A 13,279-nucleotide genomic window follows, 5' to 3' on the forward strand; every position below is an offset into this window, starting at 1 on the left:
AACCTGGGGAGGGAGGAAGCAACAGAGCGGCTGGCTACTGGCTGAGCTGCTCCTCTCCCCACCCCTACAGCTGCTGCTTCTCCTTCCTGGCTGCTGGAGTCCTCTGCCGCCACTCACCTGCATGGGCAGTCTGCAAAGCAAGTAGTGGTGGGACTCCAGCAGCAGGGAAGGAGACGCAGCAGCTATAGGGGTGGGGAGAGGAGGAGCTCAACTAGCAGCTAGCCACCCTGCGGCTTCCTCCCTCCCTGGGCTGCAGAGACACGAGAGTGCTGCTGCCAGTGGGAGTCGCTGCCTCCTCACTGCTGGGCATCCTGAGGAATTCTGCTTTCCTGATTGTTTGTGAACAAGTCTGTCTCCACCCTGGTTTGGCACCATTTCATTGTACCTGCCCCTTGGCCAGTTTCATGCAGTCCAGTGCTCTGACTATAGACAGTACAATGCTGTCTCTTGATTATAACCCCCCCTTCTTGGGGGTAATAGTCCATTAGCACTTCTGTTGTAACCCTTGTCTTTGTTGGGTGTTAAACTCTCTATCCTGACACTGGTCTGACTTTCTGGCAGGAGTTTATATTTATAATTAGGGCCGTACCAAATTCATGGTCTGTTTTGGTCAATTTCACGGTCATAGGATTTAAAAATCATAAATTTAATGATTTCAGCTATTTAAAGGTGAAATTTCACAGTATTGTAATTCTAGGGGTCTTGACCCAAAAAGGAGTTTGGAGGGGGTGCGGGTGGGGGTGTCTGATGTTCCCCTGGTGTTATCTGGACCTGAGATCTGCTAGGTCATGCCAATCATTGACTCTGGGAGCTAGCCTTAGCCCTGGTCTACACTAGGACTTTAGGTCGAATTTAGCAGCATTAAATCGATGTAAACCTGCAGCCGTCCACACGATGAAGCCCTATATTCGACTTAAAGGGCTCTTAAAATCGATTTCCTTACTCCACCCCTGACCAGTGGATTAGCGCTTAAATCGGCCTTGCCGGCTCGAATTTGGGGTACTGTGGACACAATTCGACGGTATTGGCCTCCGGGAGCTATCCCAGAGTGCTCCATTGTGACCGCTCTGGACAGCACTCTCAACTCAGTTGCACTGGCCAGGTAGACAGGAGAAGAACCGCGAACTTTTGAATCTCATTTCCTGTTTGGCCAGCGTGGCAAGCTGCAGGTGACCATGCATAGCTCATCAGCAGAGGTGACCATGATGGAGTCCCAGAATCGCAAAAGAGTTCCAGCATGGACCGAACGGGAGGTATGGGATCTGATCGCTGTATGGGGAGAGGAATCCGTGCTATCAGAACTCCGTTCCAGTTTTCGAAATGCCAAAACCTTTGTCAAAATCTCCCAGGGCATGAAGGACAGAGGCCATAACAGGGACCCGAAGCAGTGCCGCGTGAAACTGAAGGAGCTGAGGCAAGCCTACCAGAAAACCAGAGAGGCGAACGGCTGCTCCGGGTCAGAGCCCCAAACATGCCGCTTCTATGATGAGTTGCATGCCATTTTAGGGGGTTCAGCCACCACTACCCCTGCCGTGTTGTTTGACTCCTTCAATGGAGATGGAGGCAATACAGAAGCAGGTTTTGGGGATGAAGAAGATGATGATGATGAGGTTGCAGATAGCTCACAGCAAGCAAGCGGAGAAACCGGTTTTCCCGACAGCCAGGAACTGTTTCTCACCCTGGACCTGGAGCCAGTACCCCCCGAACCCACCCAAGGCTGCCTCCTGGACCCAGCAGGCGGAGAAGGGACCTCTCTGTGTTATCCTTCTTTATCTCTCTGTGTTATCCTCAGGAGAGTGAGATATAATTCATGGTCACCTTGTTGAAATAGAGTGCTTTTCTTCAGGGGACACTCAGAGGAGCCCGTTCCTGCTGGGCTGTTTGCCTGTGGCTAAACAGAAATGTTCCCCGCTGTTAGCCACAGGGAGGGGGGAGTGTTGAGGGGGGAGGCAAAATGCGACCTTGTAACGAAAGCACATGTGCTATGTATGTAATGTTAACAGCAAGGTTTACCCTGAAAGAGTGTAGCCACTGTTTTATAAAATGTCTTTTTAAATACCGCTGTCCCTTTTTTTCTCCTCCAACTGCATGTGTTTCAGTGATCACAGGATCTTCTCCTTCCCAGAGGCTAGTGAAGCTTAGAAAGAAAAAAAAACGCACTCGAGATGAAATGTTCTCCGAGCTCATGCTGTCCTCCCACACTGACAGAGCACAGACGGATGCGTGGAGGCAAATAATGTCAGAGTGCAGGAAAGCACAAAATGACCGGGAGGAGAGGTGGCGGGCTGAAGAGAGTAAGTGGCGGGCTGAAGAGAGGGCTGAAGCTCAAATGTGGCGGCAGCGTGATGAGAGGAGGCAGGATTCAATGCTGAGGCTGCTGGAGGACCAAACCAGTATGCTCCAGTGTATGGTTGAGCTGCAGCAAAGGCAGCTGGAGCACAGACTGCCACTACAGCCCCTGTGTAATCAACCGCCCTCTTCCCCAAGTTCCATAACCTCCACACCCAGATGCCCAAGAACGCGGTGGGGGGGGCCACCGGCCAACCAGCCACTCCGCCACAGAGGATTGCCCAAAAAAAAGAAGGCTGGCATTCAATGAATTTTAAAGTTGTAAACTTTTAAAGTGCTGTGTGGCATTTTCCTTCCCTCCTCCACCACCCCTCCTGGGCTACCTTGGTAGTCATCCCCCTATTTGTGTGATGAATGAATAAAGAATGCATGAATGTGAAGCAACAATGACTTTATTGCCTCTGCAAGCGGTGATCGAAGGGAGGAGGGGAGGGTGGTTAGCTTACAGGGAAGTAGAGTGAACCAAGGGGCGGGGGGTTTCATCAAGGAGAAACAAACAGAACTTTCACACCGTAGCCTGGCCAGTCATGAAACTGGTTTTCAAAGCTTCTCTGATGCGTACCGCGCCCTCCTGTGCTCTTCTAACCGCCCTGGTGTCTGGCTGCACGTAACCAGCAGCCAGGCGATTTGCCTCAACCTCCCACCCCGCCATAAACGTCTCCCCCTTACTCTCACAGATATTGTGGGAATATTGGTTTCGCTGAGGTCTAAGTGAGTCAGTAAACTGCGCCAGCACACCTTTAAAGGTCCAAATGCACATTCTACCACCATTCTGCACTTGCTCAGCCTGTAGTTGAACAGCTCCTGACTACTGTCCAGGCTGCCTGTGTACGGCTTCATGAGCCATGGCATTAAGGGGTAGGCTGGGTCCCCAAGGATACATATAGGCATTTCAACATCCCCAACAGTTATTTTCTGGTCTGGGAATAAAGTCCCTTCGTGCAGCTTTTGAAACAGACCAGAGTTCCTGAAGATGCGAGCGTCATGTACCTTTCCCGGCTATCCCATGTTGATGTTGATGAAACGTCCCTTGTGATCCACCAGAGCTTGCAGCACTATTGAAAAGTACCCCTTGCGGTTTATGTACTCGGCGGCTTGGTGCTCCGGTGCCAAGATAGGGATATGGGTTCCCTCTATGGCCCCACCACAGTTAGGGAATCCCATTGCAGCAAAGCCATCCACTATGACCTGCACATTTCCCAGGGTCACTACCCTTGATATCAGCAGATCTTTGATTGCGTGGGCTACTTGCCTCACAGCAGCCCCAACAGTAGATTTGCCCACTCCAAATTGATTTCCAACTGACGGGTAGCTGTCTGGCGTTGCAAGCTTCCACAGGGCTATTGCCACTCGCTTCTCAACTGTGAGGGCTGCTCTCATCTTGGTATTCATGCACCTCAGGGCAGGGGAAAGCAAGTCACAAAGTTCCATGAAAGTGCCCTTACGCATGCGAAAGTTTCGCAGCCACTGGGAATCGTCCCAGACCCGCAACACTATGCGGTCCCACCAGTCTGTGCTTGTTTCCCGAGCCCAGAATCGGCGTTCCACAGCATGAACCTGCCCCATTAGCACCATGATGCATGCATTGGCAGGGCCCATGCTTTCAGAGAAATCTGTGTCCATGTCCTGATCACTCACGTGACCGTGCTGACGTCGCCTCCTCACCCGGTATCGCTTTGCCAGGTTCTGGTGCTGCATATACTGCTGGATAATGTGTGTGGTGTTTAATGTGCTCCTAATTGCCAAAGTGAGCTGAGCGGCCTCCATGCTTGCCTTGGTATGGCGTCCGCACAGAAAAAAGGCACGGAACGATTGTCTGCCGTTGTTCTGACGGAGGGCGGGGCGACTGACGACACGGCTTACAGGGTTGGCTTCAGGGAGCTAAAATCAACAAAGGGGGTGGCTTTACATCAAGGAGTATTTCAGGCAGGACTTCACGGACGGTTCCAATAAGAAATGGTGCACCTAAGTTATTGTCCTTATTGGAACAAGAAGGTTAGCCTGGCCTCTGATTGATACATGGCTAGATTTACCTCGCTGCACCTTCTCTGTGAGTGACTGCAGTGTGACCTAGAGGAATGAGTCCCCTAGACAGGGGAGGAGGCAAATGAGTACAAAACAAATCTGGTCTATTTCTTGTTTTGATCCACTCCATCTATCTTTTACATCTTTGGCTGGCAGCAGACGGTGCAGAGGGACTGCATGCCATCCACATCTCATGGCTGCTCGGCAGAAGATGGTACAGTACAACTGCTAGCAATCCGTATCGCCTGCCTGCTCACCATAAGACGGTTCAATAGGACTGACTGCAGGACTAAAGAGAATGACCTGGTCAAGTCACTCCAAATTTAGTCCCTGTGCCCATGTCTGCCCAGGCGCTCCCAGCCGACGTGGCCAGGAGCACCTCGGACACGACGAGGACGGCTACCAGTCGTACTGCACTGTCTGCTGCCAGAAGGCAATGGGTTGCTGCTACTGTGTAGCAATGCCGTACCACGTCTGCCAGCACCCAGGAGACATACGGTGACGGTTACCTGAGCGGGCTCCATGCTTCCCGTGGTATGGCGTCTGCACAGGTAACTCAGGAAAAAAGGCGCGAAACGATTGTCTGCCCTTGCTTTCACAGAGGGAGGGAGGGAAGGGGGGCCTGATGATATGTACCCAGAACCACCCGCGACAATGTTTTAGCCCCCATCAGGCATTGAGATCTCAACACAGAATTCCAATGGGCAGCGGAGACTGCAGGAACTGTGGGATAGCTATCCACAGTGCAGCGCTCCGGAAGTCGACTCTAGCCTCGGTACTGTGGAAGCACTCCGCCGAGTTAATGCACTTAATGCCCTTAGAGCATTTTCTGTGGGGGGACACACACTCGAATATATAAAACCGATTTCTAAAAAAACGACTTCTATAAATTCGACCTTATTCCGTAGTGTAGACATACACTTACTCTGCTCTGCTGTGAGAACCCCCACTCCTGGGCTGTTCACGCACAGCCTCTAGCATGTAAAGCTGACCTCAGCTATATGAGTGAGTACTTTTAGCCAGCTGCTGCTTGGGTTGTGCAACCGAATGACACTAGCCAGTATCACAACCCTAGGGACCTCCATCTTGCAGTTTCCAGTTATGCCCGCTGGAAGCTGCACGCTTATATGACTTTGTCAATTTAACAAAGAAATTGATATGTACCAGGCTTGTTATCCCAAGGGGAGTCTCTGACATGCTTCAAACCAAACGTACTGCCTCAGGTTGAATAAACAGATTTATTAACTACAAAAGATAGATTTTAAGTGATTATAAGTCAAAGCACAAGAAGTCAGATTTGGTCAAATGAAATAAAATCAAAATGCCTGGGCCTCTGCTCCTGGAGGGTTTTGCTTGTTTTAAGCCATGAGGACACATTTTCAGCCTCATAACGATATACATGAAATTACAACCTGTAACATTACTGTAACAACATGCATCCGACAAAGTGGGAAAGCTTATGCTCCAATACATCTGTTAGTCTATAAGGTGCCAGAGGACTCTTTGCAACAATGCTCTGTGCATCCTGAGCCTTCTGAAGACACCCGGCGTGACAAACTTTGCATTGGATAGCACACAGTCCTATTATAAGGATGAACATGGGGGTGCAGAGTGTTCCCCCCCGAGGCACAGAGCATCACATGGGGGAGGTCACAAGGTTATGGTAGGGGTGGCAGTACTGTAACCCTTACTTCTGAGCTGCTGCTGGCGGCCGCGCTGCCTTTAGAGTTGGGCGGCTGGAGAGAAGCAGCTGCTGGCCAGGATCCCAACTCTGAAGGCAGAGGTGCCGCCAGCAGCAGCACAGAGGTATGGATGGCATGGTCTGGTATTGCCACCCTTACTTCTGCGCTGTTGTCTGCAAAGCTGGGCCCTCAGTCAGCAGCCACCGCTCTCCAGTCTCCCAGCTCTGAATGCGGCAGTGCAGAAGTAAGGGTGGCAATACTGCAACCCCCACAAATAACCTTGCGACCCCCCCGCAATTCCCTTTTGTGTCAAGACCTCTAATTTGAGGTACACCGGTCTCCCCTGTGAAATCCATAAAGTATAGGGTAAAAGCACACACAAGACAAGATTTGATGCACAGAGACCAGATTTCACGGTCCATGACCCTTTTTTCATGGCCACGAATTTGGTAGGGCCCTATTTATAATCCTATCCATCAACTTTAAAGATATAAGCATGTCAATACACTGGCTTCCCTGAGCTGTACTCATAGGCATAAGTAATTTCTGCTCCTGTACTGGTCAATGAGGGACTGCATATTCTGTGGCTAATGGTTATCCATCTTGAACTGGTATTTTCTATTTGGCTTTAAGACGCTTTTTTTTCATCAACAGATGACTCCAATGATATGTGGGAAGATCGGGAAGATGAAGAGGATGAAGATGAAGGTTTAGCTGGACAACTTTTATCAGATATTCTTGCCACAAACAAATATGGTAAGCAGAACAGTTACATTCACTGTTCAAAAGATCAAATTGGGTAAAGAACATGCAGCTCTGAAAGTTACATTTCTCCTGACAGCTACTTAGTATATAGTATGGAGGGCAGGAAAATAACCTGGAATGGAAGACACTGGTTTGGTGGGAGAAAGGAAGAGCAAAAAATACATCCTGGAACAGAGACTGTATGTTCATAGGCTAGAAGGTATCAAACCACAGCACCTTTTGAGGCTCAGGGTTTGTCTACACTTAAAATGCTACAGCGGCAATGCTGCATCACTGCAGTGCTTCAGCATAGACACTATCTATGCTGACAGAAGGGATTCTCCCATCCACATAGGTAATCTAGCACCCCAAGAGGCTGTAACTAAGTTGACAAAAGCATTCTTCCATCAACGTAGCGCTGTCTACCCGGGGACTTTGGTCAGCTTAACTGCGCCACTCGGGTATGGATTTTTCACATCCCTGAGCAATGTAGTTTTGCTGACCTAATTTTCTAGTGTAGACCAGGCCTCAGTGAGTCTCAAGTACTAATTTGGCTTCACAATACTGTCATGAGGCAGGTATAAATATGGTTTACAGATGGGAAAACTGAGGCTCAGAGATGAAGATATTTGCCCGAAGTCACAAAATGACAGCGTCAGAACTGAATAGAACCCAAATTTCCCAACTAAGTCCTGTGTTCTTGTAGGAAGAAGTTGTGTGTGATCCTGAAGTGATAGGTGTTTAAAGGGAAAGGGAGCTGTGGGTATATGATCTGGAGGGTTAAGGAGAAGAGGTAGGTGTATAATTTGAAGAGAGAATCTTACTTAGTACAGCTAAGGCAACTTAAATGAATTGTTTCGCTGCACTGGCAGATTTCAGTCTCCTATGCTTCTATCATGATGCATTGGCTCTGCCGCAGATAACATGGCAAGACAAATTCATTTAGGTAGCCTTAATGAGAGGGAAACTTACCCAGGTTCTTTTGTAGCCCAAGGAAGACTTTCTTCAACATTACCATGTCTCAGTGAGAGAGGGATTTGTCTCAATATTCAGTGGAAGCGTTTCCTGTGTGACTGTAATGCATGAAATGTAGCTAATAAAGGATGTATTTGTGTCAGGTGCTGAGGTGGTAAGCCAAGGATATCTCAGTTTGGAGCAAAAGAATGATAAACACCTGTATTGTGCTACTTGGACTCTTGTCTCAGCTGTGAGTGGCTAAAGGCTCCTGCCCCTCCTTATTTTGCCATTCTTCACTGCCCTCAGCCCATTTAAAAAAAAGTTGCTCGTTTCTTTTAAATGGAATTTTTATCCAAAATAACACTTCTGATCCCTGTTAAAATCTGTGGATCTCCTGGAGTTAGGGGCCTAGTGAGATGCATCCTGAAATAGTAGCCAGCTTGTCCTTCACTATAAACACTTGTGCTTTTGTCTTTCCAGATGAGGATTACTATGATGATGATGAAGAGGATGATCCAGATGCATTAAAGGACCCTCTTTATCAAATAGACCTACAGGTGATGTATTAAAATGAGTTTTGCGGTCCGATACCTGTTGCCTATTTATTCTAATTATTCATTATATTTTACTTCCTTATATAGTATCTGTAACAAAATGCAGAGTCCCCTGAGCACTGAAAGGAGAATACATTCTGTATTTTTATTCAGTTTACTGGAATTGCTCTGGAAGTCCCAGAGGATGCATATTATCACTATTATTATTTGTATTACTACAGCAACCAGGCAGGGACCCAGGACCCCATTGTTCTAGGGGCTGTGCAAACAGAACCAAAAGACACCCCCTTCTCCAAAGAGCTTCCAGTATAAGACCAGAGACAACAGATGGATACAGACAGACAGGGGAGCACGAGGAAACAGTGGTCAGCATGGTGGGCAGTGGTCTCAGCACATCAACAGCATAACTTAATTTTTTTTTGTTATCGGTGCAAAGGAGAGGTTTTAGGAGGGATTTGAAGGAGGCTGAGGTAGCTTTGCAGATGTTTATGGGGAGTGCCTCCCAGGTGAGAAGGCAGCCTGGAATAAAACACCAAGGCATTTGTTTGAAAATTTAACCAGTGGGCAATGGAGGCTGGCATCGTGAACCAGCTGGAAGCAAGCAATCACAGCTTGATTGCAATTGAGAGATAAGGAGGGTGGGGATAAAATCCCTGAAAGTGAAGACCGGCAGTTTACATTTGATGCAACAGAGAAGGGGGAGTCAGTGGGGAGATTCAGAGGGGTGATGCGGTCAAAGAAACAAGCTAGGAAGAAGAGGTGCTTTCTATGACTTATCTCTGCTGCAGGAATGACCAGTGACTTGGAAATGTGTTTTTTTTTTTACGTGAAAGATAGAAATTGGATTTGAGTGACTAAACCTTGTAGCATATAGAACCAAGTGTCTGTGCAAGGGGATTCTGAGTGTTTCAATAATTGGTTAAGGTTTTTGGAAGAGGAACAAATAGATTAAATGTAAAGCTGGTTTGTATGGTATTACATTAAGAGTACTAAACTGGCAATTTGCCAAGTTTCCAAGGGCCGGCAACTAACTTGCAAAAAGTCTGGAGGATAACAGAATCCTAAACAAAAAACAGTAGTGTGGATTTAAAACCTGTGTTAAAAGTGTTGCTAAGTTTGCAAAGTCAAGTGCTCAAGTTTAAAAAAAAAAAAAAGTGCTAGAATGAAGGCTGCATGTGCAACATTAATTCTGGCATAGTTTGTGACTCTGAAGCTTGGTTAGGTGCCTCTGTAGGTCCTTAGCTTTCTCTGACTTAATTATCCTAAATAACTGTCATCTGCAAATTCTTCCAGCTCACTGTGCTCACCCACCTTTCTAGTTTGATATATTAAACATTGGGCCTAGTGTGGAACTTTGAGGCACTTGGCTATTAACCTTTGTGTTTGATTCATGACAATACTTTGCCTCTTGCTTATCTTGCTTCTGTTTATCTAAACTTTTGACAGGTCTTTGATAAGCCTAACAGGCTATTCAAAGACCTGTCAAAAGTTTAGATGAACAGATTCATAGATTCTAAAGCACAAAGGGACTTCTGTGATCATCTAGTCTGACCTGTATAACACAGGCCACAGGACTTCCCTGAATTAATTCCTGTTTGAACTACAGTATGGCTTTTTGAAAACATTTTTAGCTGTGGAGAATCCACCACAACCAGTGTTTAATTTTGTTTAAAAAAAAAAAAAAAAAGATCCTTGGGCTCACGCACAGTGTGACCTTGCAAACATTGTACATATGAGGTCATGCCTTGCACGCCACTGACAGAAGAGGTGTCATGGCTGAGCCCTGGCACAAATTAAGCTCTGACCACAACCCTAGGTAAGTTGTTTCAATGGATAATTACCCTCACTGTTAAAGATTTGTGCCTTATTTCTAGTCTGAATTTTTCCAGCTTCAACTTCCAGCCATTGAATTAGTTAAACCTTTGTCTTCTGGATTGGAGGAGAGTCCTCTATTATCAAATTGCTGTTCCTCCTGTCAACTAGTTCTTTTATCCATTAATCTATTGACATGCTTAAAGAATTCTAATAAATTACTGAGGCACAATCTTCCTTTGCAGAAACTGTGCTGATTAGACCCTACAATAGCATGATATTCCAAATGTTTTATTCTATTTTTAATTATCGTTTCCACCAGTTTACCAGGAACAGAGATGTAAGGCTTTATGCTCATAAAGGCACCCATAGAATCACACCCCCTACCCCCCGCCCCCAGTCATCAAGAGAAACTTTTTAGTACATTTGAGGTTGAGGTGGAAATAGTAGACAGACTTGTTGGAAGTCTATGGGTAAGGATAAAAGATGTTTTTTAAAATAAAAAAGGAATGTTATATTAAAGGTCTACTATAGATCACCTATCAAGGAGAAAAGGTGCATGAAGATTTTTTTTTTTTTAAACAACTAACAAAATCATCCAAAATACAAGACTTGGTATTGGTGAGGGACTTCAGCTACCCAGACATCTCTTGGGAAAATAATACATCAGGGCACAGATTATCCAACAAGTTCTTGGAATGCACTGGAGACAGTATTTTGTTTCAGAAGCTGAAGAATGCAACCAGGGGAGAGGCTGATCTTTATTTGATTTTGACCAATAGGGAGGAACTGGTTTAGAATTTTAAAGTGGAAGGCAGCTTGGGTGAAAGTGATCATGAAATGGTAAGAGTTCATGAGTCTAAGGAATGGAGGGAGGGAAAACAGCAGAATAAAGAAAATGGATTTCAAGAAAAAATACTTTAGCAAACTTAGGGAGCTGGTAGGTAAGATCCCATGGGAAGCAAGCCTAAGGGGGAGAACAATGGGGGAGAATTGACAACTTTTTCAGAGAGATTAAGGGTACGAAAGCAAACTGTCCCACCGCATAGGAAAGATAGGAAGTATGGCAAGAGACCACCCTGGCTTAACCAGATCTTCAATGATTTGAAACTCACAGTTCTTCAAAAAGTTAAAAGTAGGTCAAATTACTTAGGATGAATATAAAAAAACACAAGTATGTAGGGACAGAATTAGAAAGGCTAAGGTACAAAATGAGATTAAACTAGCTAGCGAAAGAAAGGGTAACAGAAAACGTTCCACAAATACGTGAGAAGCAAGAGGAAGACCAAGGTGAGGGTAGGCTCAATGGGGTCGGGGGAAGGGGAAGACAATAACAGAAAATGTAGGAATGGCAGAAGTGTTACATGCCCTTTTTGTTTGTTTTCACCAAGAAGATTAGAAGTGATCTAATCAAACACCAGTGAAAATGAGGTAAGATTCGAGGCTAAAATAGGAAAAGAACAAGTTAAAAATTACTTAGACAAGTTAGATGTCTTCAAGTCAAGACAGAAAATATCATATTGCCTATATATAAATCCATGGTTCAACCGCATCTTCAATACTACGTGCAGATGTGGTCACCCCATCTCAAAGAAGACATATTGGATTGTAAAAAGTATAGAAAAGTGCAACAAAAATACATAGGGGTATGGAACAGCTTCCATATCAGGAGAGATTAATAAGACTGGGATTTTTCAGCTTGGAAAAGAGACAACTAAGGGGGGATATGATAGAGGTCTATAAACATGAATGGTGTGGAGAAAGTGTTGTTTACTCCTCAGAACACAAGAAGTAGGGGTCACCAAATGAAGGTAGTAGGCAGCAGATATAAAACAAACAAAAGGAAGTATTTCTTCACACAATGTATAGTCCATTTTTGGAACTCTTTGCCAGAGGATGTTGTGAAGGCCAAGACTATAACAGGGTTCAAAAAAGAGCTAGATAAATTCTTGGAGGATAGGTCCATCAATGGCTATTAGTCAGGATGGGCAAGGATGGTGTCCCTAGCCTCTGTTTGCCAGAAGCTAGAGTGTGACAGGGAATGGATCACTTGATGATTACCTGTTCTGTTCATTCCCTCTGAAGCAGCTGGTATTGGCCATTGTCAGAAGATCGAATACTGGGCTAGATGGACCTTTGGTCTGAACCAGTATGGTCGTTCTTATGTTTGAGTTGGCAGGGCCTGATGAGATTCATCGTAGATTACTCAAGGAGCTGATTGAGGAGATATCTGAGCCATCAGCGATTATCTTCGAAAACTCATGGATAGGGCCCTACCAAATTCATGGCCATGAAAAACACATCATGGACCATGAAATCTGGTCTTCTGAGTGTTTTTACCCCATACTATACAGATTTCACAGGGGAGACCAGCGTTTCTCAAACTGGGGGTCCTGACACAAAAGGGAATTGCAGGGGTGGGTCGGAGTCGCAAGGTTATTTTAGGGGGGTTGCGGTATTGCCACCCTTACTTCTGCGCTGCTGCCTTCAGAGCTGGGCATCCGGAGAGTGGCGGCTGCTGACTGAGGGCCCAGCTTTGCAGGTAGCAGCGCAGAAGGAAGGGTGGCAAAACCAGACCATGCCATCCATACCTCTGTGCTGCTGCTGGCGGCAGCTCTGCCTTCAGAGCTGGGATCCTGGCCGGCAGCCGTCTCTTTCCGTGCCCAGCTCTGAAGGCAGCGCTGCCGCAGCAACAGCACAGAAGTAAGGGTAGCAGTACCGCAAACCCCCCCCCCCCACAATAACCTTGCGACGGCCCCCCCCTCGCACCCCCCGGCCCCAACAGCTCCTTTTTGGGTCAGGGATCTTACACTTCCAACACTGTGAAATCTCAGATTTAAATAGCTGAAATCATGAAATTTATGATTTTTAAAATCCTATGACTGTTAAATTGACCAAAATGGACCATGAATTTGGTAGGGCCCTACTCATGGAAGACAGGAGAGATTTGAGTCTGTGATATTTCATCTTTATTACCAGAATTACCCCCCTCCTCTTCTGCTGCCTCCCCCACCAGGTTCTGTATCCACTGCATTTCCCCTTCCAGCTATTGTCCTCTTCCCCTCTGCTTTTTTCTCCATCCTCTGTCTCCTCTTGTAACTCCCTTTCACCATGTTTCCTCCCCCTATTCCTCAGCCCTCTGCATCAGCCTGCTTT

The 13,279-nt window shown here is 46.3% G+C and overlaps 1 protein-coding gene across 6 annotated transcripts in view; it reads left to right on the plus strand.

Annotated features, from left to right (window-relative positions):
- Positions 1-13,279, plus strand: part of IPO9 (importin 9) — a 204,363-nt gene that overhangs the window by 161,336 nt on the left and 29,748 nt on the right. For 4 of the 6 annotated variants that reach the window (XM_073320215.2, XM_073320212.2, XM_073320214.2 and 1 more), the window contains 2 exons: positions 6,711-6,812; positions 8,238-8,314. In XM_073320215.2, the coding sequence (XP_073176316.1) occupies positions 6,711-6,812; positions 8,238-8,314 (179 nt within the window). Of the gene's footprint in view, positions 1-2,099; positions 2,742-6,710; positions 6,813-8,237; positions 8,315-13,279 lie in introns of those variants that run through there. The other 2 variants (XM_073320210.2, XM_073320211.2) reach the window with 2 other exon arrangements.

The sequence above is a fragment of the Lepidochelys kempii genome, chromosome 21, assembly GCF_965140285.1.
Source record: "Lepidochelys kempii isolate rLepKem1 chromosome 21, rLepKem1.hap1, whole genome shotgun sequence".
Taxonomy (NCBI): Eukaryota; Metazoa; Chordata; order Testudines; family Cheloniidae; genus Lepidochelys; species Lepidochelys kempii.